This window comes from Apiospora marii (genome assembly GCF_038362585.1).
Source record: "Apiospora marii strain CBS 49790 chromosome Unknown utg000003l_segment0_segment0, whole genome shotgun sequence".
Lineage (NCBI taxonomy): Eukaryota > Fungi > Ascomycota > Sordariomycetes > Amphisphaeriales > Apiosporaceae > Apiospora > Apiospora marii.
In genome coordinates, this window is record NW_027117374.1 from 226,602 (window position 1) to 250,528 (window position 23,927).

Genomic DNA, 23,927 nt, shown 5'->3' on the forward strand with positions numbered 1-23,927 from the left:
ATGGGGTATTGTTGTTAGGCCGTGGCAGACGAACGCCTTTCTATGGTATGTGTTGAAAAATTCCAAACGCCCCCCAATGCCATGTTATCCGCTTGATGCATTATATAAAATCTCTCGCCCAGAAAGAACCGCCGACACCGCTCTCATGTCCGTGTCTATGACCATTCATCCATCATTACCCGTCAAGATCTTTTCGTTTCTTTCTAGATAAATCATATTCTCTTCTTTTTTTGTTTTTCCGTTTCTTTTCTCGTCGGTAAGCATGGCTGTCATCACCGAGACTTGCTGGAGGTCGTCGACAAGGACGAGGTCTTGGAGTAGCCCGGCTGCTGCCGCTCGAGCCGCTGGCGCTTCTCGTGCTCGCGCAGGAGGGTGTAGACGGTGCCGAGGGGCCACTCGTGCATGAGGTGCTTCATCTCGGGCGGGCAGACGTCGGAGTCGTGGTCGCGGATCTCCTCGGCGATGCGGTTGGCGGCCAGGACCTGGTTCCACGACAGGATGCGGTCCCCGATCAGGAAGGCCGGGTAGCGCGCCAGCGCCAGCTCGTCGAGGATCCAGTTGCGGTTGAAGTAAGGGCGGCTCAGCATGTCGTACAGGCCCGGGTAGTAGGGGGAGTTGGCGCACTCGCCCCACACCACGTCGAGCGGCTTCATCCACTCGTGCCGCGGCGCGTAGTTCTCCGGGTGCAGCGCCTCGTCCCCGGGCTCGCCGAACGTCGGCGGCAGCGCCTGCTCGAACAGGGCCAGGCCCTCGACGCCCAGGTCCGTGTCCGGGCCCTTGAGGCCGAGCCAGCCGATCACCATCTTGGCTTGCCGGTAGACGGCGCCCATGTGGCCCAGCAGCCCCGACGACTCGGTCGCGCTGTTCCGGTTCACGCACAGGGCGTCGATCCACACGTACAGCGTGTTGGGCGTCTGTTTGAGGGCCTCCCGGTCTCTCCGGGACTTGCTCGGGTCCGGCAGGATCGACTTCACGTTGCGCAGCACCTGCACCAGCCATCCGGGCGGTTTCCGCGCTGGTGGCAGCGTCTTTTCCCTCTTTGGCGGCGGCGGCAGATTTTCCCACGCATCCCGGTAGTTGGTGTTGGTCTTGGTGATACCGTTGGTGTTGCCGCCGCTGCCGTTGCTGTGTATGCTGATGTGGGCGGTGCTGTCGTCGGTGGGCGAGGTAGGCGAGGGGTCGTTGAGGGAGATGGCGGGCAGGAAGACGGCGCGCACGTGGCGCAGCGCCTGCTCGATGGTGGTGGGTATCCGGATGGCCCGGTCGTTGACCGTGACGTATTCGGTAGTGATGGGCGCGTCGCCCAGAAGCGACGAGAGGGCCACGAACTCGAGCTTGTCCGTCAGCGTCACGTTGACCAGCCGGCACACTACACGATCTCCCAGCTCGGGCGCCGGCTGCAGCTCGACCATGCGTATTTGGTTCTTTGACAAGTCCAGCTTCTGCTGGACTGCTGTTATGTTGTCCATCTCTGCTCTGTTTCTTCTTTGGCTCCCCTCAACTCGAATCGTAGTATTTGTATGTAGGTGGTCAGTGATGCGTGTAAGTCGTAGTAGTGTGTAAGCAGAAGTCAGAGTTAGCAATTTGACTGATGATTAAGTTTTGGATCTCAAGTTTCGTCCGAGGAAAAAATGTGCGACAGAACGTGGTGTGGTTCCACCCCGACTCGAGCGAGTCAGTGACCTGCGGCGAGCACGCTGCCTTTACTTGCTGCGCAGTAGTGCGGCCTCAAGCGGGAAGTCGAACTCTACCTGACGGGCTTGCTGGGAAAATAAGATGAAACTGGACATCTGCAGGCGCAATGTAACGGGCCCGCAGGGGACTTGTGGATCTTCTAGAAGGATAGAAACAACGGCAGAAGAAGCGGGCTTGAGCGAAAACCCGTTGCTTTCGTACGTGTGCGCGTGTGTGTGTGCAAGTCAGTGGACGTAAAGTGGGCGACTCCGTCCAAGCCAAGTGAATGACACGGCCAACGACCGAGCACACGACGGCAAAATTGTCGTTGCAGGATCTTGCCTACATGCTTGATGCCTGCCTGGAGCGGGCTTGGCCTATCTTACGGACTTACAGGGGGGCAGATTCGTGGGGGTGGCAAAAGGTGGACTCCGTTGCTTGTCAGTCAGCTCGCCGTTGCGACCAGGGTCAAGGCCAAATTTGGCATTGTCAGAACTTTGACAGGCACGACAGACAACACAGCTTCGACTTCAGCTGAAGATGAGTTACCCTAACAAACCCCTTATCTGTGCATATCTGGAAGATCTTAAGGCGGCCACTATATGTTGGATGCGATATACCATCGCATGTTGTTTAATCAGCATTTCAGGAGTGCATTACCTCCCTCAATGCACATTGCCATGTGTGTCCAGACCAGTGGTTCGGCGGCTGGTTAGTAGGTGGGTTACTCGCTGCGGCTGCTTGGGCTGAACGAAATAGGACGCGACAAACGATAGCGAAAGTGAACATGTGTCCCGCTTCAAAAGGTCCTTCTTTTTCGTTCGTGGGCCGATGCGACCGATGCTCTGCCAGTCTGCAACGGTTTTTTCCATTTGATCAATGCCTTCTTTCCCTCTTGCCCACTGCCAACAGGCCTGTAAGTAGCAGGGAGGGAGGGAGATTCCGAAATTTGCAGGTCCGCTGTCTTTGAGTGCACCGCGCGCGACCTGGCCCCGGCACGCCCCTGAACGTTGAGGGATTCGCTAGTCATGCGCCCCTAGCATCCTCCCGACCCTTGTTTTCTCTCGTAAAATTGCCATGACACGACACGATTACCATTTTGACATCACGCCTTGTTGACATCACTTTTGCTTGCTGCCGCCGCCCAATTCCCACTCGATGGTTCGTCGCCCACTTGGTCTGGGACAAAGCGTTTTTTTTTCCTACCGCCCTCTCCACCCAGGCCCAATTCGTGTCGGCCGGTCGCAAGCAATGCCCAAAGAAGCAAAAAACGACAATGACAGGCAGGGACTGCCATGCGATAAAAACCCGAAGTCTGGGGTACTGGATTAGTCACTGCAGTTCGCTAACTGGGCGGGTGATCGGCAGTTCTTCTTTTGGCAACGGGATCGTCCTTCTCGTCCTGCTGGGATGTTCCCTGATACGGACCAACGTTTTTAGCACAACGGTTGAACGGGTTTCAGTCAGTCCAGTCCAGATGCGACGCTAGGCTAGAGAGATTTGGTTCGGCATGCGCAACCACGTGTGCGCGCATCCAGCAGCATCGCATTGCATTGTCGATGAATGATGATCGCGGCATCCTTTGATTTTCGCATATTGGTTCGGTTGGCGGAAGGGGAAAAAACGAAAAAGAAAGGCCTGGAGCCCAGTGAACCCGGATGGGGCACCAAAAAAACACTGCGAGCCGCTGTCACACCCTGCGGCTGCATGAGCCACGTCAAAATATTGACCACTACTAGTGTACCCTACCCAGTGCTTCAACCCAACTCCACTTGCAATGGACGGCGGGCATGGGAACTGAGTCGATAGTGCAGGAACACCTGTCTCTCTGTCTGCAAACCACCACCAATAATGAGCTTCGGCATGTCAAGAAGCCCTCGCATCTCAACGCTTATCTCAGCAGTTTCAGCGAGTGCACCACTTTAGATCCATTACATATCCATAGGTAACGGAGTGTGGATTCCACGAGATACAAATCGACGGCCGGCCTGCGAACTGCCTTGAGATGAACAGGAGATCGAGGGGCCTAGAGGCGGATTCTCAACCCAGCAGCCGAGTGCCACTGCTAAACTAGCAGGATGCAACCTGAACGCGAGGGCAGTACGTGTTATTAACCTTGCCTAGGCTCAGGCACAGCTGAAGTTTAAAATCCTGATCGGCTGCTTGGCTGATGATGCCCAGTCTGCTACGCTGCCAACCGGCCGACCAACAAACGGGACCCCCGCTTGCCGCCCCTCTTCGATCCTCCCTTCGCTGCCGTAGCCCAAGCTCTTATGTACATACTCCAAAAACCTGGTGGACAGCGCTTCTTGTACTGTAAGAGAGCAAGACGTTCAGGCCAGCTGTTGGCCGCGTTCTAGATGGGTGATTTCCGATACAATCACGGCAATGTCGGCGACACGGGCGGTCCGAGGAGTTTTCACCGCTTATTTGGAATTTCGCCGGCCTTCTGGTTCTGGGCAGGTGTGCAAGAGAAAAATTCTCGTTGGTGGTTATCACGGCATTCGCCCGACCCGGCCTCATTCGAGATAAAGAGAGAGAGAGAGCCCGGAAAGACCCTCTCAATGTTCATGGGGAGGGGACCTGACTTGGGGCTAATGAGCTTTTTCTTGTGGTTCTGGCTCTGGCCAGGCCTGCCTCACACTGGGATTGACCTGACCAAGCTTATCTATTGCCGCCCGCAAATTTCTTCCGTGTTGCACAACGGCAGTGCTATTCCCGTGACAGGGCCCCCATGAGCCTCCCGAGCGACTAGTAAAAGGCATATCGCACTAGTCTTATAGTGGTTTGTCTACCAGGCCAGGGGACCTTGAACATGCACTTGGCAAGAGCTGGCACCCGACGGATGCCGACCGATGTACTGGGACAGGGAAATGATCAAGGAAATAACCTTTTTCGTTCCGCTCTTGCGCGGGTGGCTGCGGTTTTCTTTTCTTCAAAGTATCCTGTTTCTGCGATTGGGCTGGATGTCGGGAAACTTCCAGCAAGTTAGGCTCCTACCAGCAAGACGAGACTGCATCGTCGTCGTACGGCTGTTGCCTGTGGAACCAACAATTCCAGGTCTTTGCTAATATCTGACACACGTCACTTTGCATGCACTGTCCAGAGGCCCTGCGACGTAGCACGGAAACACGGGGCTATATCTGGGGTTATATTGTTCGTTCATGGCGAACGCCTCGGGATTACTGTGTGCCTTGCTTGGCCTGTGACACTCTCCATAAGACCAAACGAGACGGCAGACCCGCCAGCATAGTAACTCCCGTTAGCGGCGCCCATCAGTGTTGCATCGCCGTTTGGCATCTCTCAGGTTGCTTGATTTATTGGCTCTCCGCCTTCGAAGGCACGCTTGCGATGACGAACGCTGAGTAAGTAATCATCCGATCGGGGAATTCTGCTTTGCCGCCTAAAGCGATAGTAGGAGCACGGATTAAAACAAACGAGACGCGGTCTTGAAGTTACGATATTCAATAGTTATGCTTGGCGTAGTATCAATCAAGTTGTGGCAGGTATAAACGATCTATGAGCACAGATCATTGCCAGGATAGATGGCATTCGCTTACAAGCCAGGTATATGTTTGTCACGTGCGCTGTTCGTATGGGCGTCTCACCCCGACGTATGACAACTGCTCACAATGTAACAAGATAGACTCGTGTCCGATTACACGTAGCACAGAGTTGATGGCGCTACAGCGCATGAGCACCGCTCCTCTGATCCGGTTTCTCTGGACAGACAGACAATCAAGAAAATCAATTACCAAATTTCGTATCAGGAGTGTCACAGCGCTGCAGCCGGTGCTCTAAACAGCCGACCAGCTTGCCCTTAACCCGTCCCCAACCTGGCAAAAGGACGACGTTGTCAAGTTCGCGCTTGATTGTCTACTAGATCTTATCACCACCCCTTACAGAGTTCCTATCTGCAAATTCGCAAGTCAACTACTTCTCATGGTCTTGAGGAGGCTGTTTGTTGTTCGGCACCTCCGGATGTTTAAGTACTAATGGATATAATTACGGGGAGATTACAGTTTTTACAGCACCCAAGACCACATCCTGCCCGCGTTTATCGTTATGAGCCAGCCACCACCCATGATCGAAAGTATGCAGTGATGGTCTCGATTTAGCAACAAATTCTAGGGCTACGGCATCTACGAAGGCACCCCCCGAACATCCGAGGACCCTAAAATTTGGAATCGAAGATTTTTCCTGTCGATACTGCTCAGCGCCGCGAGTGATATCATAGAGCACCAAGGAAGTCTCAAGGAGATAAAATGTGTCCCGTTGAAGATGTGCCCCTTTAAAAGTGCTTTGCCGCCGTTTGGGTTCGGCAGTGACGCATAGGCTCGGTGTCGACTGGAGCACATACAAACAAGGTCACGAATAGTGTGGTATTCCGTGTATGCGGTTGTGTCTGGTGGAGGCAGATTGCAGCAACACAACAGCACGAGCCGTGGGTCATGTGCCCCGGGAGTCTGGAATCGTAGGGCTGGGCTTCTTGAATGGGTGAGTGTTTCTTTCCCATCCATGCTATCCGTGTCTCGGTTTACGGCGCGTCCGTTATATCGATCGATAAGATTAGAGCCAACTTTACACACTCAACCCTAGTCAAGAATTTACGTAATCGTGTTAGTAGGCATAGAGTCCGGGTACGAAATTAAAGGGGTTCGTGTATACTATGAACCCAATCGTATCATTGAGCCACGGATTTCGGCGTGGCCGGAGCCGGCCTCGCGGAAGCTCATCCGCTGCATTTACGGCTTGCTGGACAGCCATAGCTCGACGGCCCCAACCAGACCACCGTATCTGGTAATACTGATGTTTGGAAATGAATCTGATTGGTCAAGATGACACGTGAAGCGTGTTTGTTTACGCTCGGGCACGACCTAGCGTGCCCCACGCTCGGCCCTCCCGAGACACGCTCGAGCTCCCGGGCAATCCAATCTTTATTTTGACGACAGTGATGACCGGTGAGATCAAGAAGCCGATAATTCCCATTCGCGGCAAGTTGCGGACCGGATTTTGTACTGGAGTCGCGGTCAGGCGGGCAGCCCTTTTCATATTCTGGTGTCCGATAATAGAGACAGAACCACTACGCGCCTAATACGTGCCGCGATGGCTGTGTTTCTACTCAATATCCTGTAACTTTATTGCAGGGTCGTGTGCGAAACAAGTACGAATCTACTTGTCAGCTGACCGAAAGCTGCTATCTGGTTATGGCTCTGAGTCGTGAGCTGCATGTTTGGCAGATGGCAGCTGATGGTACGTGCCTTCCTTACTTAGGTAGTGATGTCGAACGAGTCGATCCTCTTAGGTAAGAGGTTAAACTATACTGGTTTAAGAGTTTATATTTATATATAAAGTATTAATATATTATCGATCGGTAAGGTTTAAAACTACTTAATTAGCCTTATATAACGCCCTCCTTCCCTCCCTCCCTCCCCCTTCCAGGTTTATCAGTCCGATATCTATTCGTTATCCTCTTCGCCGAGCCCTTCGATTAATGCCCGAAACTAGAGATCCTTTTAAATATCGCGATTAAAGAATAGAGTTTAAATAATATTTTCCTTATTTATTTCCCGTTTATAGAAATCTTCGAGTTATTTAATTTTTTTAATAAAGAAAGCTTCGTTATCGTTAAAATTTTATTCTTTTAAAAAAAGTTTATAATCGATAATATATATTTTATAAAAAGTCGGTTTAAATAAAGTATTCTTTTTAATTTTACGTTTAATAACTTTTAAAAATTTCTATAACCGTTTATACTTTTTTAAAAGCTTTATAATATTAAAATAAATAATTTTATATTAATTATTTATTATTAACTTTCCTTTTTTATAATATATTAAACGTTAATTAATTTTAGAGATCTTTATTACTATAATAAATAAACGTAATAGAACGGATACATTATATCTTTTAATAAGTCGTAGTAAATAATAAATATAATCGTATTAAATAAAAGACTTTTAAATAATCGATAAAGGAAGCGAGGATAGCCTTTTATATATAATTTATTAAATTATTACGACTGGAGATAGGACCGGAATCGAAAAGGGAATTTTATAGTTATTACAAGCTATTATTAAGCTTTTATTAATCTATAAGAATTATAATTAATTATTAGAATATTTTTAAGAGTTTCAAAGGTATCGAATATAATACCTTATTTTTAAATTTATTATTTTTAAAATAACCTGCTTTTTATAAATCTTTTATTTCTACCGGGAAACCTTAATACGAATCGAAAAAAAAAAAGAAAGAAGAAAGAAGTCGAACGAGTCGACTACTACATTATTGCAGCTGCGCATCAATACCTAATTACAACCAACTCATGTAGTCGGGGTAGCCTTTTGCTCTTTCTTGTTCTGTATGTTACTTTAATAGATAATTCAAAGGCAGACATAACACCACGCGGGCACCAAAGTCGCACCTTCGCTGTAAGTGGACAAATAGACATTGTGCTTGGGGTTATGGCAGCAGCCAATCATTGCAGGCAGGTCCGTCTGGGCCGATTGATTCCATGAAGCTCCCAATCCCCATGCCTTGCCTCCCATGCGACACCCATCTACCCACATGCAAAGAGATGGAAGGTGCGCCTACAAAGATTGAAATGTCATGTTCTTCTGGTTGCAGGTACTGTTCTAGCGGGCTCACAAGAGAATTGACTGACACCCGCATTTTTGTGTCCCGATAAACAATCCATTCTCAATCCATCTTCCCACTTCTTCAACTTGTCTACTTTGGTTCAAACATAGAATTTACAATACATTCATTCACGGAAACGTTTTTTTTTCGGGTGGTCAGACATTATGTATTCTGATTCGAGTCAAATCGTCCTTCCACGATGGGCAATCTCTTGTCCTTTGCCAAAGGGCTACCCCTTCTGGCATCCTGTGTTCTCGGGCTGGCAACTCTACCTGCCAAGCCAATTGATTTGACAACGCCTGTTCAGCAGCGAATTGCCATCAAGGGCCCGAATGGTAAGCTCTGTCTTCAACCGGTAGGGCCTTCTCAGGTATGAAGCTGATGGCAATAGCCATGTCCATTGGCTGGAACACGTACGAACAGCCAATCCGAGTTTGTGTACAATATGGCACGTCTGACGACGCGTTGGACATGGTGCAATGCTCGACCAACTCGGAGACATACAGCACCTCGAGAACCTTCTTGAACACTGTCACGCTCAGCGACCTCACTCCGGCCACCACGTACTATTACAAGATCGTGTCATCCAACTCGACCGTCGAGCACTTCTTCAGCCCCAGACTGCCAGGCGACAAGACCCCCTTCGCCGTGAACGCTGTGGTCGACCTTGGCGTCTACGGTGCCGACGGCTTCACCATCAACATGGACAAAAGCAGACGCGACGAGATCCCGTACATCCAGCCCGCGCTCAACCACACAACTATCGGCGCGCTGGCTACCACTATCGACGATTACGAACTGGTGCTGCACCCCGGCGACCTCGCGTACGCCGACGACTGGATCTGCGCGTACACCAGCGACTGGCTCCCCCACTGCTCGCTGAACAGCCTGCTGCACGGCGTCGACTCCTTCTGGGCCGCTGTCTGGAAGTTCCCAGACATCATCAAGACCCTTTGGCACATTGCCGGAGACCTGATAGGCGGTTCGCATGGCAAAAACAGCGGCAGCGACGCCTTCCAGGCTATCCTCGAGACCTTCTACGACCAGCTGGCCCCCATCGCGGCGCGCAAGCCCTACATGGTCGGCCCGGGCAACCACGAGGCCATCTGCAGCGAGGCCCTCGCGTACGCCAGGCTGGGCGAGCGGGTGTGCCCGGAGGGGCAGAAGAACTTCACCGACTTCCGCATGCGGTTCGGCCCCACGATGCCGATGGCCTTCGCGTCGCTGTCGGACGACGAGCGGGCCCGAGCGAGCGCCGACCGGGCCGCGGAGCTGGCCAACCCGCCGTTCTGGTACTCGTTCGAATACGGCATGGCGCACTTCGTCATGATCGACACGGAGACGGACTTCCCCGCGGCCCCCGACGAGCACTACCCCCTGTACTCGGGCCCCTTCGGCGCCGCCCACGACCAGCAGCTCGCGTTCCTGGAGGCGGACCTCGCGTCCGTCGACCGCACAGTCACGCCCTGGGTCGTCGTCAGCGGGCACCGGCCCTGGTACACGACGGGCGGCGCGTCCGCGGCCTGCGAGCCGTGCCGCGCCGCGTTCGAGCGGCTTCTCTACAAGTACGGCGTTGACCTGGCCGTCTTCGGGCACGTACACAATGCGCAGCGGCACCTGCCTGTCTACGAGGGCGAGATGGATCCGAATGGTCTCGATGACCCCAGGGCGCCTATGTACATCGTGACCGGTGGAGCGGGCAATGTCGAGGGGTTGGCCGAGGTGGGCAGCAAGCCTGAGTACACTGCGTTTGCGTATGCGGACGATTTCAGCTACGGCAAGGTCTCGTTTCTGGATGCGAACCGGTTGTGGGTCGACTTCATCCGTTCGTCGACGGGGGAGACGCTGGATTCGTCGGTGTTGTACAAGTCGCACCAGGAGCAGTTTGTCGTTCAGTCGTGACAATGATGCGTCACCACATCCTAAGTCATCATGGTCATCATCAATTGATGGAGAGTTAGTGTTATTCGCCATGGATAAACCTAATAAACATGCTTATCCCAGTTCACCGCCAGCGTTGCAACACCCGTCGTGACTGACCGAATGAATACCAATAGCCGGGCTTCCCAATGATGTGATGAGATGTCTGCCATCTGTAAGTCATTATATAAGTCTGCTTGCTTAGAATAGTCAATGGGATCGTAGCTAAGATGGGTTCAATCAAACCAAGCCCCCGGCATCTCGAGTGGGCGGTCCTCCACCAGATCCCAGAACTCGCCTGCGAACTCGTCGGTCGGGTCATTGCAGAGTATTTTCCAACCCTCGACCTTTGGGCCGTATTCAAACCCGTATAGACAAAGCTCGCAGCCATCCAGACGGAACTTGACATAGCTTGAGGCCCAGTACTCTCTTAGAGCGTTGAAATGTATATACGACCCAGGAGTGGTGTCTTTTAGTAAGTCGTATTCCCTCTTCCCATACATCTCAATATCAGCACCAGCTTCTACAAGGAGTTTAATCCATTTCCGAAGCATCTCATCAGACCTTTTAGGTAGAGTGAGATAGTAACGCGCTTCCTCACTCATATACCACAATATCAGACGAAGGAGTGGCGTGATATCAATCGCGGGCAGTTCGTAGTCGAATTTGTAGTCTGACCCAGGCTCGAGTGGGTGTAGGTCGGTTGACATGCGTATGATATCCTTCGCAAATGCATAGTGTTTCGTATATCCGGGTACATTGGCTTCAAAAGCTACGAGGTTCATTGACGCCACATGAAGCAGCGAGTAACCATACTCAGTCCATGCTTCATTGCACAACGTAACGGGATCGGCAGACCATTCTGGGTCCAGTAGAAAACTGTAGATTTCGGGGTCTGCGTAACTGGTATCATATAAACGATGAAGTCGGGATTTCAGGGTTGTGTTATTATGGAAAGAACACTGGATAGGCTGCCACTGTTGAAAGGCGGCCCATGACGTCGTCAACGGGCAGTTGCATGTGAGTTCCGATGATGTCGGGTCTGTCTCTGCCGCATCGACTTGAGGAAGCAAGAGACACGTTAGCTCCTTCGTATCTCGACTAAGAGAAACGAATTTGGATCCGAATATACTAAGCGGGGTGCTGTTTCCCCGCCCGTCAGTAATGGTTATGGCGGACAAGTCGTTAAAACACACTTACTCGCCATATTGATCGGTTTGAGTAAGATCTACCAAGCCCATCTCAAAGAGCAATCTAACGACTTCCAAATTACAAGATGCCAACGCATGCTAGACAAATTCAGCGTTAACATCGGTAATATACTTATTTGTGTCGCCAACGTATCTATTCGAACCCCCATGTGCATGCGGGATGTTGCAAATACTTACGTGTAACAAAGTCCAGCCGACTTCATCGCGATCGAAAGGAGATGCTTCCCGCTTCTCGAACAGACACTGCAAGCCAGCCGCGTCTCCATCTCTAGCCATGAGGAAAACCGAGTCTTCACTTGACCTTTCTGTGTAGAGACGGACCTGAACGTCCCATGCCGACCTGTACGTCGACATGTGGAGAGCGAAGGATTTGACAACACCCTTTAGCCACCATGGCGGCCTAAATCCTGCGTTGAACTCATTGGGACTTTTGCGAACCCATAGGGTGCCATATGCCGTTGCTGGCTTCCAGGGACTGGTAGAACACTGACGAACGGGGCCGACGCTCCTGGAGCTGGTGTGTGTGAGAGTTCGTTCGTCTTCTTGTTCGCAAATTTTTCGGGTATAGGCCTCTGCTTCGGAGGGTTGCACGACAGAAGGTCTGTATTCGTATATTTGCATGGTCTGTTGCATTTTGGTTGCCAGTATATCGGGCGTCGCTGCTAAAACCGCGCTATGGGATGTTAGCAACCACCAATGGCAGCTCATGCTCTCTACCTACCTCGCATAAGTGGTTTGAGCAAATTGAAGAATCTCTAACGAGTTTCTTAGCTGCCCCTCCAGTCGTTTCAGCTCATCCTTTCTGAGCACCACTTTGATTGCACCCAATCTCCGCCGGAAGCGTCGACTCGAGGTAATTTGAGTTGATAGGTCATCGATGACAACGCTGAACTTCGCCAGTGCCTTGCGGCAGTAGGCAACACTACGGATGGCAGTTGAGCTGTCCCATAGCAACGGCGGCAGCCCCGAATGAGTAAATTGATGCTCAAAGTCCCAAACCGATGGGTAGATCAGATCGATCCGCTCTATGAGGTCCGAGATGGTGTCTGGTGCATCCTCGACCTGGTCCCAAATTTGTTTCAGCTTCAGCAGTGCCCCGCCCGTCGCAACGCCGAGCTGGACGACGGCGATCCCGCTTGCAGCGACACCAAGAGGCTCGGTCATCCCTGCAAGAGTTTTTGAAGAACGAAAAGATCTGGACTTAGAAACTCGTCTTTGAGCCGCGCGAGCGTCGTTGGTAATTGTAAGGAATGAACCGAGAGACGCGTTGGCAGAATAGCTGTGGTTGTGAATGATCTGAGAGAAGAATGGGAAACAGGATTCACTAAGCTGCTATTTCTTTTGGAGCCTCATGGAGGCGGGGCACAAGAGAGTCCGAGCCGATGGCGTGCTTTATGGGCCCAACACTGCCACCACCAGGCTACGCTCTGCATATGCAGTATAACCCTAGGTCAAGTCGACGTGGCAAGATACGTCGCTTTTGGGCAGACAGTCTTGAGTTCGATTGTTTGAATTGTATTGCGTAAGTAATGTAAAGCACACTCTAACCACTAACCTACACCACCGTTTTGCTTTGGATCATATTAGTGTTCAATTATCTCATCTGACTTTGAAAGTTTAATCTGATGCTACGGTTTGTTCCTGAGACCAGTAAATGACTATGGAGGAGCTTGGATGGGAACTCCAGTACTGTTGGAGCTCACACACCAACGCGACAGTTTTTACACATGCGGGGCAGTGCTCCTCCCGTTCAGCTTTTGGGCACTGCCACCACCACAGGGCCTCAACGAAAGGGGCTTGATGGCCAATGATAGCACTAGCGCCGTCGATCCGGTCAGCCCAGGCTCACAATCGGTCGAAATGACCTTGCGCCACTAGCAACAGGTCCCAGATGCGCTGTCGTATTCGAGTAGATGTCCAATTCGGGGCTTATGTACTGTAGCGGCCGCATGAATCTGGTCCGAGGAGAAAGCTGCAGCAGGTTCTGTACCGGAGTCAATCAAGTTACTCCTTCTCCCAAACGCTGATGTCATGCACCGACTTCGCGTGAGCTCTCGTACTCTTGCGGCGACCCCTCACGATGTTCCAGTACCTCCGGGTTGTGCGCGACATCCTGTCCTTTGTGGTCGGTGAACAAGACCTGGATAGAGAACATTAGCACTACCTCATGTCGAGATGCATGTCCTTGAATGGGAAAGGCAGGCAACTCCATACCTTGGACGGGGGTTTGACCCCCTGCGTCTTCGCGGCGTCGTTCCCTGTGACGATCTTGCTTACATCGCCTTCGTGCTGGCCTCCTCGTACCTTTGTGTAAACGTGGTCGCCTTCCTCGATTGGCTCGCCGTGCTTGTCGTGTACTGTGTTTCCGGACATTTTGATATTTGGGTTGTGGTATTAAAGGTCTCCGACTTCTACCTACTCGTGCAGAACTTGTCTTTTATCAGCCGCGCGTCTTCGTGATGTCATTTTTGCATTCGCAGTGGAATACTATCCCCTGATGTCATATTTACGAGGTAGTGCTAGTATATGCCGTCACGTATCCACAGCCTGGAGCATCCCGCTCCGTTCAGGAACTCCCGAGTAGCATTGGACACCTAGCTTTTACACAAGCCTACGGCTCCGCGCGAAATGCTGACTACCAAGTGTCGCGTTGTTCCAAAACAGACTAGTGGGCGAGGCGGTTAGCAATGACGACAGCCAGTCAATGGCTTATCAGCCAGCTGTTTCTTGGTTAATGATTATACTAAAGATCTTCAAGCCCCTCAATGAGGTGCTGATGATCTGTTACTCTCCTTGTTTCTGAGGCGGAATTCTATGTTCAGTTCACATTATTGGACAAATTATTGTCTATACGGCTATTGGGCTGGGCCAGCAGTATCGCTTGATTAGAAACTCTAACTGCCTCTACCATCAACAGGTCATTGCATGGAAAGTAATATACTTCTTATATATGCAATTTATTAAAGTGTGTTCCCATGCCGACAGACACGAAACTGTGGTTGTCCTATTATCGTATGAGTCTTCCCAAGGTAGCACTGACACGTCGTCAACATATACAAATTAGTCCCCATCGGACCAGATCATATATAGATCTGGATTTGAGGTCTAGTACCAGTTGGGTAAAGCGCCATTTCGGTGTTTTCTCGCGTGTTGTAGGATTGGCGGACTGTGCCGCCGGGGATGGGTTCATCCGCTCAGATCCACCCAGATCCACCCAGCCAGGGTAGAGTGGACAGCTCAAATACCAGAGGCTCTGCTGCCCCCGACGCTGCATGATATTATTACAAGATCTACGTGTTCGGTACACTTTTCTATTCTGCTGCCTCTATCCCCCTCCAAGTTTTCACGATGGCCGACTACAATAACCTCCCTGACTTTGACAGTCTACCCCAAGTGGAAGGTATGCCACAAGGGTGTGCTTGGGGACTCTTGTAAGTGAGCTGGATAGTTGGGACATTGTTTTGGAAACCTCAAAGTTTAACATCTTGGATGTAGCGATGAGGACGGCGAGAAAGACACATTAGGATGCCTCAACCTGCTCACCCCATCCGTGGTCCGCGAAGCCTACAAGGAGGCCCGCGACGGCGTTACCTTCTCCCTGAACCACGCCATGGACATCATCAAGGTGCCAACCGGCCGGGCCCCGACGACCCACAAGATCCTGACCTGGAAGGATGACATCGCCCCGGGGGGCCAGTGCAACCACACGTGTCTCGACGACGAGGTGTCGTTCAACACGCAGGCCTCAAGCCAGTGGGATAGCTTGGTGCACTACCCGCACCAGGGCACGGGTCTGGCCTACAACGGCGCCCGGGTCGGCAAGGAGCAGCTGCAGGGGGCGTCGTCGCTCACGTACGACCCCGAGAGGCGCGTCCCGTCCATTGACCACTGGCACGGCCGCGGCGGCGTGGTGGGGCGGGGGGTGTTGTTGGATTATCGCGCCTATGCCGCGGCTAAGGGCATAAAGTACGAGCCCTTGAGTCGGCACACCCTCACGATCGAAGATCTTGAGGCGGTCGCGGCGCATCAAAACACGGTGTTTAAGCAGGGCGACATTCTGCTTATTCGGACCGGCCTGGCGGAAGACCTCGCGCCGATGACTGGGGAGCAACAATTGCAAAAGATGATGGATGGGCAGGGTGGGTTGATGGGTGTCGAGGGCAACGAGAAAGCGGCAAAGGTACGTGTGATAGAGACTTCATGTCCGCGATGGAAAGGACTGACTATAGACTCCAGTGGTTTTGGAACAAGCACTTTGCTGCCGTGGCGGCCGACAACCTGTCCTTCGAAGTGTACCCGCCCCAGAAACCAGACGGCACTTTGGGAGACGGTGGCAACCTCGGTAAGCAAAACGAATATCAAGAAGGCATTATCACCTCGAGAGACCCCCTTGACTGACTATAATTCGACACATTCTAGTGCTTCACCCGTACTTCTTGAGTCTTTTCGGCCTTACCATCGGCGAACTCTGGAACCTCAAAGCCCTGTCCGAGTACTGCGCCAAAGTGGGCCGGTACACCTTCCTGTTCACCTCGGCCCCGCTCAACATGTAAGTGTAAATCCACGTCATGCAGGGCTGACATTATCTTTACTGCAGACACATGCTAACTCTTCGCGTCATCGCAGTCCTGGGCTGGTTGGGTCACCGCCTAACGCTCTTGCCTTGATGTAGACATGCTCGTATCAGGAGAACCCATGAAGTTTTAGTGAAGAGAATCAAATGGATCTCGTATTACTATTAGGCCATCTTGACTTCTGCTCTATATCGGCATTTGGCTTGTCAGCCGTCAAATGGTGGCACGAACCATATACATACCCCTGCATGTATCAATTTACACTTCTGGCTCGCTTCGAGATTACCCAACCCCTTTCAACAATGACTTGTAATCTTTCTAGAAAGGATCCGAGTTGAAAGCTGCCTCCGCCTCTGCATACGCATCGTACGACCACATCCAACTCTGTGCCATACGGCCAGTCCTATCTCTGAGTCAGTTGAAACTATTATGATCTAGGGGCACCGAACATACTCAAATTTGTGACGGAAGTCAGTTTCAGCTTCGAAACCTTCTTCACTGTTTCTGCAGCCACCGGTCGTAGTTTGCAGTTGGCGTTCAAAGACATCCGTCTCGTCTCGCATCCTCTGCGCTCGAGCGTCTCGTATTCTGGTGTATAGAGCAGTGGCTGCAGGAAGTTGCGACCTGCTCCGCACGTGGCCAAGCAAGCAGCCTAAGGTTCCTGCGTCCTCGAGGTCCAGGCTAAGCCCCTGGCTCAGAAACGGCCACATTGTGTTTGCAGCATCACCAACAAGGATACAACTGCCGTCCTCTGAACGGCGTTCTGGCAGTACTGGTACTTTCGGTGCAGAAGGCGTGTCAGTCATTGGTTCAAACGGAATGATGGGGCACTTGGTCCGACTAACAGTGCACCGCTGTCCACTTGTTCGCATTCGATGCCGCGCGTATCATGGAAGACAGCCTGGACAGTCATCAGAACCTATAAGCCCCACAAATTATATGAGAAAGACAGGTATATGGCTTACAATGGATCCCAGTCCTTGAAGTAATGTTGTAGACTTGGTACGCCGTTGATAGAAACGACTTGCTGCAACTGGTCCTGTGGTATCAACACCATCATGCTAAGAAAGCCTGCGTTTCGCATTGGGTAGACGGAAACGTATGAGCCGTTTCCGGCCCATGTACGAATACACAAGTTGTCCATGAAGGCCAGCAGCTCAGGTCCGCGCACCCTGGTACGATCCACGGTAATGCGATACGCAATGTACCCCGTAGCCGTGGGGTTCACCGGATTGTGGGTTAAGAGATGCCTCGACTTTGAACCCGTCCCATCTGCAACGACTACGAGATCGCCATGGTGCATCTCGTTGTCCTCCAACATGACGCTCGTTTTTCCATCAGCCAACCCGTTGAAACGAGTGACCCGGGCACCGAAGCGTGCCGTGATCCCAACCTCTTCGGCGCGGCGCAGCAAGGCTTGTATGAGATGAGGTCGGTAGAATGTCCATGGAGGCAGGGACTCGCAGTTCTCTGCTGCCTTGACGCCCTCGCAATGGCCAGTCATCAGGTCGGGTCCCAGTGCCGTGCCGCGAGGATCACACACATCCCACCGGGCGGCGAACGTTTGCCTTGTGTCTGGGCCCCCGACGCCCCATCTTGACAGTAAGCGGGTCCCATTGGGGCAGGTCACTACCCCGGACCCCGCGTCAAACGGAGCTGGGGATTGTTCGAATACGGTAGCTTTGTGCCCCGCGAGCGACACCGAGATGGCGGTGGCGAGGCCGCTTAGCCCGCCACCGACAATGAGGACATGGATGGGCGAGTCGGAGGCACCTTCAGCAGTGGCCATTGCACCGACACACATGGCGTAAAGCTCAACGTCGAGGGTGGGTGGTGGGTGTGATTTCGTCTACCAACAAATGGCCAAATGATACAACGTGTCAGTGGCTGGGGGAATAGCGATAGAGCTCCAAAACCAAAAGGTGCCTAGGTAATTACCCCCTTCCATCAATATTACCAACGAATGATGGGACCGCGTGCCGAGAGACCAAAACGAAGGTCAATTCACGGCAATTTGGGACAACAGGTTTTACCCCTCAACGCAAGGTCCCTAAATGAGCAGCTCCGGATGTGGTTGCATCTTGGGGATCGGCATTGGAGAAGTGGTGGGGTTCCGACGGAGCACCCGCCCGCGTATTCGCCAAGGAGTCTGCGCCCGCTACAGATACCCTGATTCAACAAATTACAGGGGGTGAACTTGCGCATTGAAACTGGCTGACCACTAAACAGCGCTTGACTGGCTGCGGCGAACACGCTCGACTCGACCTTGTGGAACTGGCTGCAGTTGTCCACCATGGATTGAATACCTAGAGGACATTGAACAAAGCAAAACCAAATGACAAAAACAGCATGTAGCTCAGACCCACGCTCATGACGTAGAGCGACGACGCCATGCTTTTTTCCCTTGGGCATGGCGCAGTTATGGTCTGCCACGAGCCCTCCTTGCAACGCATCTCGGACAGCATGGCTTCCGAAACGTTGGCAGCCAGCTCTTTCGCCACGGGTTGAAATGCACACCTGTCAGGCTTGATATCTGTATCCAGCCACGGGCAAGGCTCGGCGGGATACTTCCAGTGCGTTTCACCCATCTTGGTGACCCGGACCGCCGTGGAAGAGTCGACGTCCGGCTCCGGACACGAATTGACAGTGGCCTCGACATCGGGCACCTGCCCTCCCGGCGCCGTGTGGAACACGATTCTGCGATGCGCATACCCGTTGGGAGAATTGCTCCAGCCAGGCCACCGTCCGTCCTCCTTCCTGTCGGTGCTGTTGTCGAAGCACCTGTGCGAGATGCCGAGCTCCCATCCGACCGTGTACGAGCCCGTCGTGCCGTTGGTCATGTTGACCGCCGGTATATGAAAGAAGTATTCGCCTGGTGTGGTTGTGGAATTGAAAGCGTTGGCAAAATCAATACTCGCAAGCTCGTATTGCCAGTAGGCGCCGGTCCTGTTCGTTCTGTACTCGTTGTCCATGACGGAGACCGCCAGCCAGATGCCCATGGACCAAACGGCGTCGAGGTTTTTGACGCCAAAAACGACCGGAAACCACTGAGTTGGGGTGTAGGTTGCATTGTGCCGTGGGAAAAGGAGGTCGACTTGGAGATCGGCGGGCAAAGAGCGCTCTGCCATGGTGGCAGAAGCCAGTAACGGAATGACCATGACTCCGAGGAGTCGAATTGGTGAGAACATCATTTATTCTGTTGTCGAATTCAATTCAGTAGTGAGGTTGCAGAAATGAGGAATATGGCGCTCGTTGGGGCAGCGTGCTGTCTCTGGATTTCTCGTGGGATGTTGGTGGCGAGACGGACGATCCTCAGCACACTCTCGGTTGACCAGTGCCGATATTTCTGGGCCCTGCACGGCGGAGATTACATTGCTAAAAGGAACATGGGGCCGTTCCTTGGCATACAAATGATCTCGCCGGGCCGTATTATGTCCTATAGTTCCTCCGGCCCAACGACATAACCTTGGCCAGAGTTCTGCATTTAGGAATCTCGGCTGAATAGGATACTTGCAATTCCCTCTCATTCGGTAACTGCACTCAGGGACCTTTGCCCAGCCACCTGCATACAATCGGGCGGTGAGCCAGCCAACTGGACCGTTGTGGCTGAACTCGGTCAGCTCCAGACCTGTGCCAGACCGGTGATCGTGGATGTTTCCGTAAGGCTCCCAGTGACTAGCAGACATCATGTTCGGGCGTGCAATGTCTGGGCGAATGACTTTGATGACATTGCCTCCAATGGTCCTGGATTCCCACTCGCCTTGCCCACAGACCCCGGTGCCGTTCTAGCTTCTTATGTCGTTTCCATATTTACTTGGTAATACCCTCCCAGTCAGACCTGAATCACGAACTATCTACATAAGCTGTCAAAACAGTATCTTCTTTCACATACGACCACATCCTGCTGAAAACTAGGGATCCCGTCCGCTCTCCCATATATAAGCAGCAGAGAGCCGAATCAGTACTAGGGTCGGTGACGACCTGGGAATCCTCGGTGTTGTATGTTCTTGACTTTTTGCTACCTGCCACGTGCACGATTCACCTTACGGATAACACTCAAAATGAGACGCAACGCAATGTTTCGATCTTCGTGCATTTGCTACGTATGTACATTTGGGTTGCAAGCTGCCCTGATTACCTCTGTAATATCATCTTCCCCTTAAACCACCGCAATGGGCTGCGCCGGCGCCGGCGCCGAAAGGACCTCGACGCCGTCCTCGAGCTCCTCGGCCTCGGGCTCGTGCATGCCGCCGAGGATCATGTGGGCGGGCGCCTGCTTCTGCAGCTCGGCGTCGGTGGTGAAGGCGAAGAACTTCTCGTCGTGCCACTGCCCCGCCGTGACGTAGCGGCCGGCGGGGTCGGTGAACATGGTCGTGTCCTCGGCGCGCAGGAAGTAGGCGATCGAGTACCGGTGCTGGCTGTAGTCGTAGGGCACGACGCGGTGGATGCACGACTGCATCGTGTGCCCGCTGGCGAAGCGCAGCGAGTCGCCGACGTTGACGATGGCGCACCCCTGCTTGGGCTTGACGAAGCCGAACTCGCGGGCTCCGGGGGGACGGATCTGCATGCCCCACTCGTGGCTGAAGAGCAGGGTCAGGGAGGAGATGTCGGTGTGCTTCTGGTGGCCGATCTGCTTGTCCTTGGCCGGGTCCGAGGGGATGTAGTGCATCATGGCCAGCGTCGTGGTCGAGGGCTTCTCGTTGCGGTGCGAGCACTCGAAGCGCGAGGCGCCCGTCAGGCCGAGGCCGGTCGACAGGGCCGACAGGATGGCCTTGGTGACGACGTTGCTGCCGGCGATGGCGTTCTCGAGGACCTTGATGTCGCCGCTGTTCTTGATGACGTCGGGGATGTGGGGGCTGTCCCGCTGGATCTCGTCGCGGGCGACCTGTTAAAGCATCAGACAACTGGTCATTGCATAATAAGAGATAGACAGGCGTATTGGCTTACCTTGATCATCTCGTAGCCGTCCTTAGTTCCCTCGAGGACACCAGTGCGCGAAGCAATGGGCTCATAGCTGGCAATCGGGTTAGCGACAGTGTACATCAACTTGGAACGTAGAAGCCTACCCAAGATGCGGCGACACGAGGCCGTACTGGTTCTTCTCCTCGATTGGGGCCTCGAAGAAGCGGTGCATGAGGCCGAGGGTCTTCTCCTGGTCCTCGAGCAGGCGGCGGCCGTCGATGCCCGAGAGGTCGATGTAGAAGTAGCCCTCGGTCTGGCAGATGCGCACGGCCTTCTCGACCTCCTCGGGCTCCTGGCAGAGGATCTTGGAGAAGTCGACCGTCTCCATCGGGTACACGGGCACCTGCTTCCCGTTCCACGCCACGGTCTCGGGGACTTCGGTGGGGGCGCCCATGGTGGCTAGAGTTTGATGTGCTGTTGTGATAAGAGAGAGAAGGGCTTAGGAAAAATGGAACAGAAGTGAAGATGTTGATGGTGGCTAGAGATTGTCGATAAGGGGCAAGACTCAAGATCCCCTTCGCACTCTGTCTGGTTCCCCTTTTATAGACGGTTCGAGGCCTCCTTTGATTGACTGCATGCCGGCGGAAGGTCGATTCCGCACTGCTCAGGGGCGTAGTCCATGCAGTGTTGAACCTACATTGCTCTACCCCAACAGTGTGCAATGCCGGATCTGGGCTCTCGGTGCCCCTCATCTGCTTCATCTATCGGTCATGCATCGGCCATATCGCCATATTCACATAACCCGCTCATTGAAACAAGCCAAGACACCAGTAGAGCGGTTTGCCGCAACATCAAATGGCCACCTATGATAGCTCGTCACCACGAGTTTCCTGATGCGCGCCTTGGCACGTCGTACATTATCCGGAACCAGACCGGAACACGTGCCTCGGCAGCGGCGTCCCAGCAGGTAAAGATGCGCGTCGAGATAGATAAGATGCTGATGTGGGCAGTGCAAGCAGGGCAATCCACCAGCCAACTAAGGTTCGCGTGAGGGGATCCTGCATATACCGTGCAGCGCCCAGAGCCGTTGAATTGGGGTAGGCGTTGCATGCCAAGGCCCGGTAGATACCCCAACTTGGTCCCCGAGTTACGCGCCGCGTCACGGCATTGGTCCGTCAGAAACTTGGTGCAGGAGTTGCAGATATATCCACTTCCACTTTCAGGTTGATTGATTGCCACACGGAACCCCGCACCCAGAGCACGCGAGGTTTCGAGATTGCGGCGGTTAATCAATTGAGTCGCCTCTCGGTGTCCTAGGGGACCTATCTCTCCGAAGTGGCATCGGCATACGCTTCGTGCCCCGGCCGGGAGATAATGGGAAGTGAAAGCCTCAAGGTAAAAGAAAAAGCCCTCTCAGATGGTGAGGCTCGAGAAATGGAGGGATATGTGGGTGATGTGCACGACTATTCAGCTTCTACACGTGTTGAGTCAAATCAAGCTTAAAAATAAGGCCATTGAGCCGATCAGATGAACCCAAGGTTATATCTAGCTAGTCGTCGTAGAGAACCAAACATCTAACCTCAATGCTCTGCCTCGACTCCAAGTCCTTGTAAGCCGGGTCCTCGATCGCCGAGTGCAGCGCCCGCTGGGCGACGGAACGGTCCGAATCGAAACACTTGATCAAAAGCACATCGTCAGGCGTGAGGCCGTGCTTAAAGTACCATTTGTGCGCGGGGTTGTGCCGCACCACCCACTGCTCCCCGTGGTAGTCGTCTTCCACCATGATGGCACTGACCAAGTCCGCGTCGGGAACCGTGTTGGCGTCAGCGACGGCGACGGGGTCCTTGAGGATGGTCCGGATCGGCCGCCACACGTTGATGATCTGGTATCGTTTGTCGTTCTTGACGATGTCTTCGGCGTCTTCCTCCGATAGCTCCCACCGCATCCGCAGCTCGGCCCCGTCGTAGGACTGGTCGACGTGCGTCTTGGTAACGGGTCCGCGGTTCGCCAGGTTCTTGAGGCCCAAATGATGCCACTGCGTCGGGCCCCTCCGCACCTTGTGGTTGAAGATGTGCACACGGCTCGCGCCCGTGGCCTGCTTCAGAAGCTCGGCGCACTCGGGGTAGTAGTCTTCCCGGATGTGTTGTTCGTTGGCGAAGTCATCCTCTTGCAACCGGCTCGGGCTTTGCAGGTACTGGAAGCCCTGCCCGTCCAGGGTGAAGTCATCCTCGTGGCCCGTCACGTCCGAGATGGTGAAGCGGTGCGGCAAGTGTGGGCGCTCGTTGGTGATGCGGCCCTTACCGATGTAGATGGGCGTAGGGGTCGAGCCGTCGCCGGGGTCGTCCCAGTAGTTTAGGATTGCTGAGACGTTGTGCGGCTCGTGCCCATTGGCAGCTGTTGGTGTCATGGCGGCCATAACGGGTTATCAACTGTGAATAATTGTATTCATGGGAACAAGTTGAGTCATCGATTGTCGTCCGTGATACAAGGTGAGGAGGGACATGCCGAAGAGAAGTGGGCCCTTGGCTGGCGCATTCGGAAGACCCGATTAGGCATTGGCACCGATTTACCCCTTCCCCGCTCATCCATCCCGTCGGCAGTATCCCCAGCCAGATTTGGTTTCATACGGCTCAATATCTGATCATGTCACATGAGAGAGTAATGACGCAATGACAGTTGCTCATCATGGCAGTACACATCCTTTTGAAACGTGGTTGATGTCAATGGAATATTGAAGCTTTCTCAAACGGGAATAATGGAAATGCCCCTGGCACACGAAACCCCAGACCCCAGAATCCCTTTGGCGCAGCACCAATCGCTATGGACATACATTCATACTCAATGTTTGCCATCACAGGGAATGCACCTTATCTCGTTGTAGGCATTTCGCCAGTTGCCCACAGATTCCGGCAGTCTGAAGCTTCCCCCTTGCCTCAGGTGGCTTTCCGTATCAGACCACTTATGTCACCCAAAACAGCATTACCTAGCCATCATTCTAGACCGTAAT

General features: G+C 53.0%; 10 protein-coding genes across 10 annotated transcripts; 2 read left to right on the forward strand and 8 right to left on the reverse strand.

Annotated features, from left to right (window-relative positions):
* Window positions 1-272: 272 nt before the first annotated feature.
* PG985_003530 (heterokaryon incompatibility protein) lies at window positions 273-1,469 on the reverse strand (the record flags this gene model as incomplete). Its single annotated transcript, XM_066823299.1, has 1 exon — window positions 273-1,469. The coding sequence occupies one exon, from the start codon at window positions 1,467-1,469 to the stop codon at window positions 273-275; it is 1,197 nt and encodes a 398-aa protein (XP_066686459.1).
* A 7,043-nt stretch (window positions 1,470-8,512) lies between these two features.
* Window positions 8,513-10,215, forward strand: PG985_003531 (uncharacterized protein; the record flags this gene model as incomplete). The annotated part of the gene is made up of 2 exons (XM_066823300.1): window positions 8,513-8,648; window positions 8,705-10,215. The coding sequence occupies 2 exons, from the start codon at window positions 8,513-8,515 to the stop codon at window positions 10,213-10,215; spliced, it is 1,647 nt and encodes a 548-aa protein (XP_066686460.1).
* A 1,946-nt stretch (window positions 10,216-12,161) lies between these two features.
* PG985_003532 (uncharacterized protein) lies at window positions 12,162-12,608 on the reverse strand (the record flags this gene model as incomplete). The annotated part of the gene is made up of 1 exon (XM_066823301.1): window positions 12,162-12,608. The coding sequence occupies one exon, from the start codon at window positions 12,606-12,608 to the stop codon at window positions 12,162-12,164; it is 447 nt and encodes a 148-aa protein (XP_066686461.1).
* Window positions 12,609-13,473: 865 nt separating this feature from the next.
* Window positions 13,474-13,817, reverse strand: PG985_003533 (uncharacterized protein; the record flags this gene model as incomplete). Its single annotated transcript, XM_066823302.1, has 2 exons — window positions 13,474-13,584; window positions 13,659-13,817. 2 exons carry the CDS (start codon window positions 13,815-13,817, stop codon window positions 13,474-13,476), a joined length of 270 nt encoding a protein of 89 aa, XP_066686462.1.
* A 975-nt stretch (window positions 13,818-14,792) lies between these two features.
* On the forward strand, window positions 14,793-15,997 carry PG985_003534 (uncharacterized protein; the record flags this gene model as incomplete). The annotated part of the gene is made up of 4 exons (XM_066823303.1): window positions 14,793-14,875; window positions 14,940-15,624; window positions 15,681-15,786; window positions 15,864-15,997. 4 exons carry the CDS (start codon window positions 14,793-14,795, stop codon window positions 15,995-15,997), a joined length of 1,008 nt encoding a protein of 335 aa, XP_066686463.1.
* Window positions 15,998-16,336: 339 nt separating this feature from the next.
* Window positions 16,337-17,822, reverse strand: PG985_003535 (uncharacterized protein; the record flags this gene model as incomplete). Its single annotated transcript, XM_066823304.1, has 4 exons — window positions 16,337-16,421; window positions 16,472-16,790; window positions 16,864-16,919; window positions 16,984-17,822. 4 exons carry the CDS (start codon window positions 17,820-17,822, stop codon window positions 16,337-16,339), a joined length of 1,299 nt encoding a protein of 432 aa, XP_066686464.1.
* Window positions 17,823-18,324: 502 nt separating this feature from the next.
* PG985_003536 (uncharacterized protein) lies at window positions 18,325-19,146 on the reverse strand (the record flags this gene model as incomplete). Its single annotated transcript, XM_066823305.1, has 1 exon — window positions 18,325-19,146. The coding sequence occupies one exon, from the start codon at window positions 19,144-19,146 to the stop codon at window positions 18,325-18,327; it is 822 nt and encodes a 273-aa protein (XP_066686465.1).
* A 715-nt stretch (window positions 19,147-19,861) lies between these two features.
* Window positions 19,862-20,114, reverse strand: PG985_003537 (uncharacterized protein; the record flags this gene model as incomplete). Its single annotated transcript, XM_066823306.1, has 2 exons — window positions 19,862-20,040; window positions 20,066-20,114. The coding sequence occupies 2 exons, from the start codon at window positions 20,112-20,114 to the stop codon at window positions 19,862-19,864; spliced, it is 228 nt and encodes a 75-aa protein (XP_066686466.1).
* A 63-nt stretch (window positions 20,115-20,177) lies between these two features.
* PG985_003538 (uncharacterized protein) lies at window positions 20,178-21,374 on the reverse strand (the record flags this gene model as incomplete). The annotated part of the gene is made up of 3 exons (XM_066823307.1): window positions 20,178-20,903; window positions 20,966-21,032; window positions 21,085-21,374. 3 exons carry the CDS (start codon window positions 21,372-21,374, stop codon window positions 20,178-20,180), a joined length of 1,083 nt encoding a protein of 360 aa, XP_066686467.1.
* Window positions 21,375-22,469: 1,095 nt separating this feature from the next.
* On the reverse strand, window positions 22,470-23,336 carry PG985_003539 (uncharacterized protein; the record flags this gene model as incomplete). The annotated part of the gene is made up of 1 exon (XM_066823308.1): window positions 22,470-23,336. The coding sequence occupies one exon, from the start codon at window positions 23,334-23,336 to the stop codon at window positions 22,470-22,472; it is 867 nt and encodes a 288-aa protein (XP_066686468.1).
* Between the last annotated feature and the right edge of the window lie 591 nt (window positions 23,337-23,927).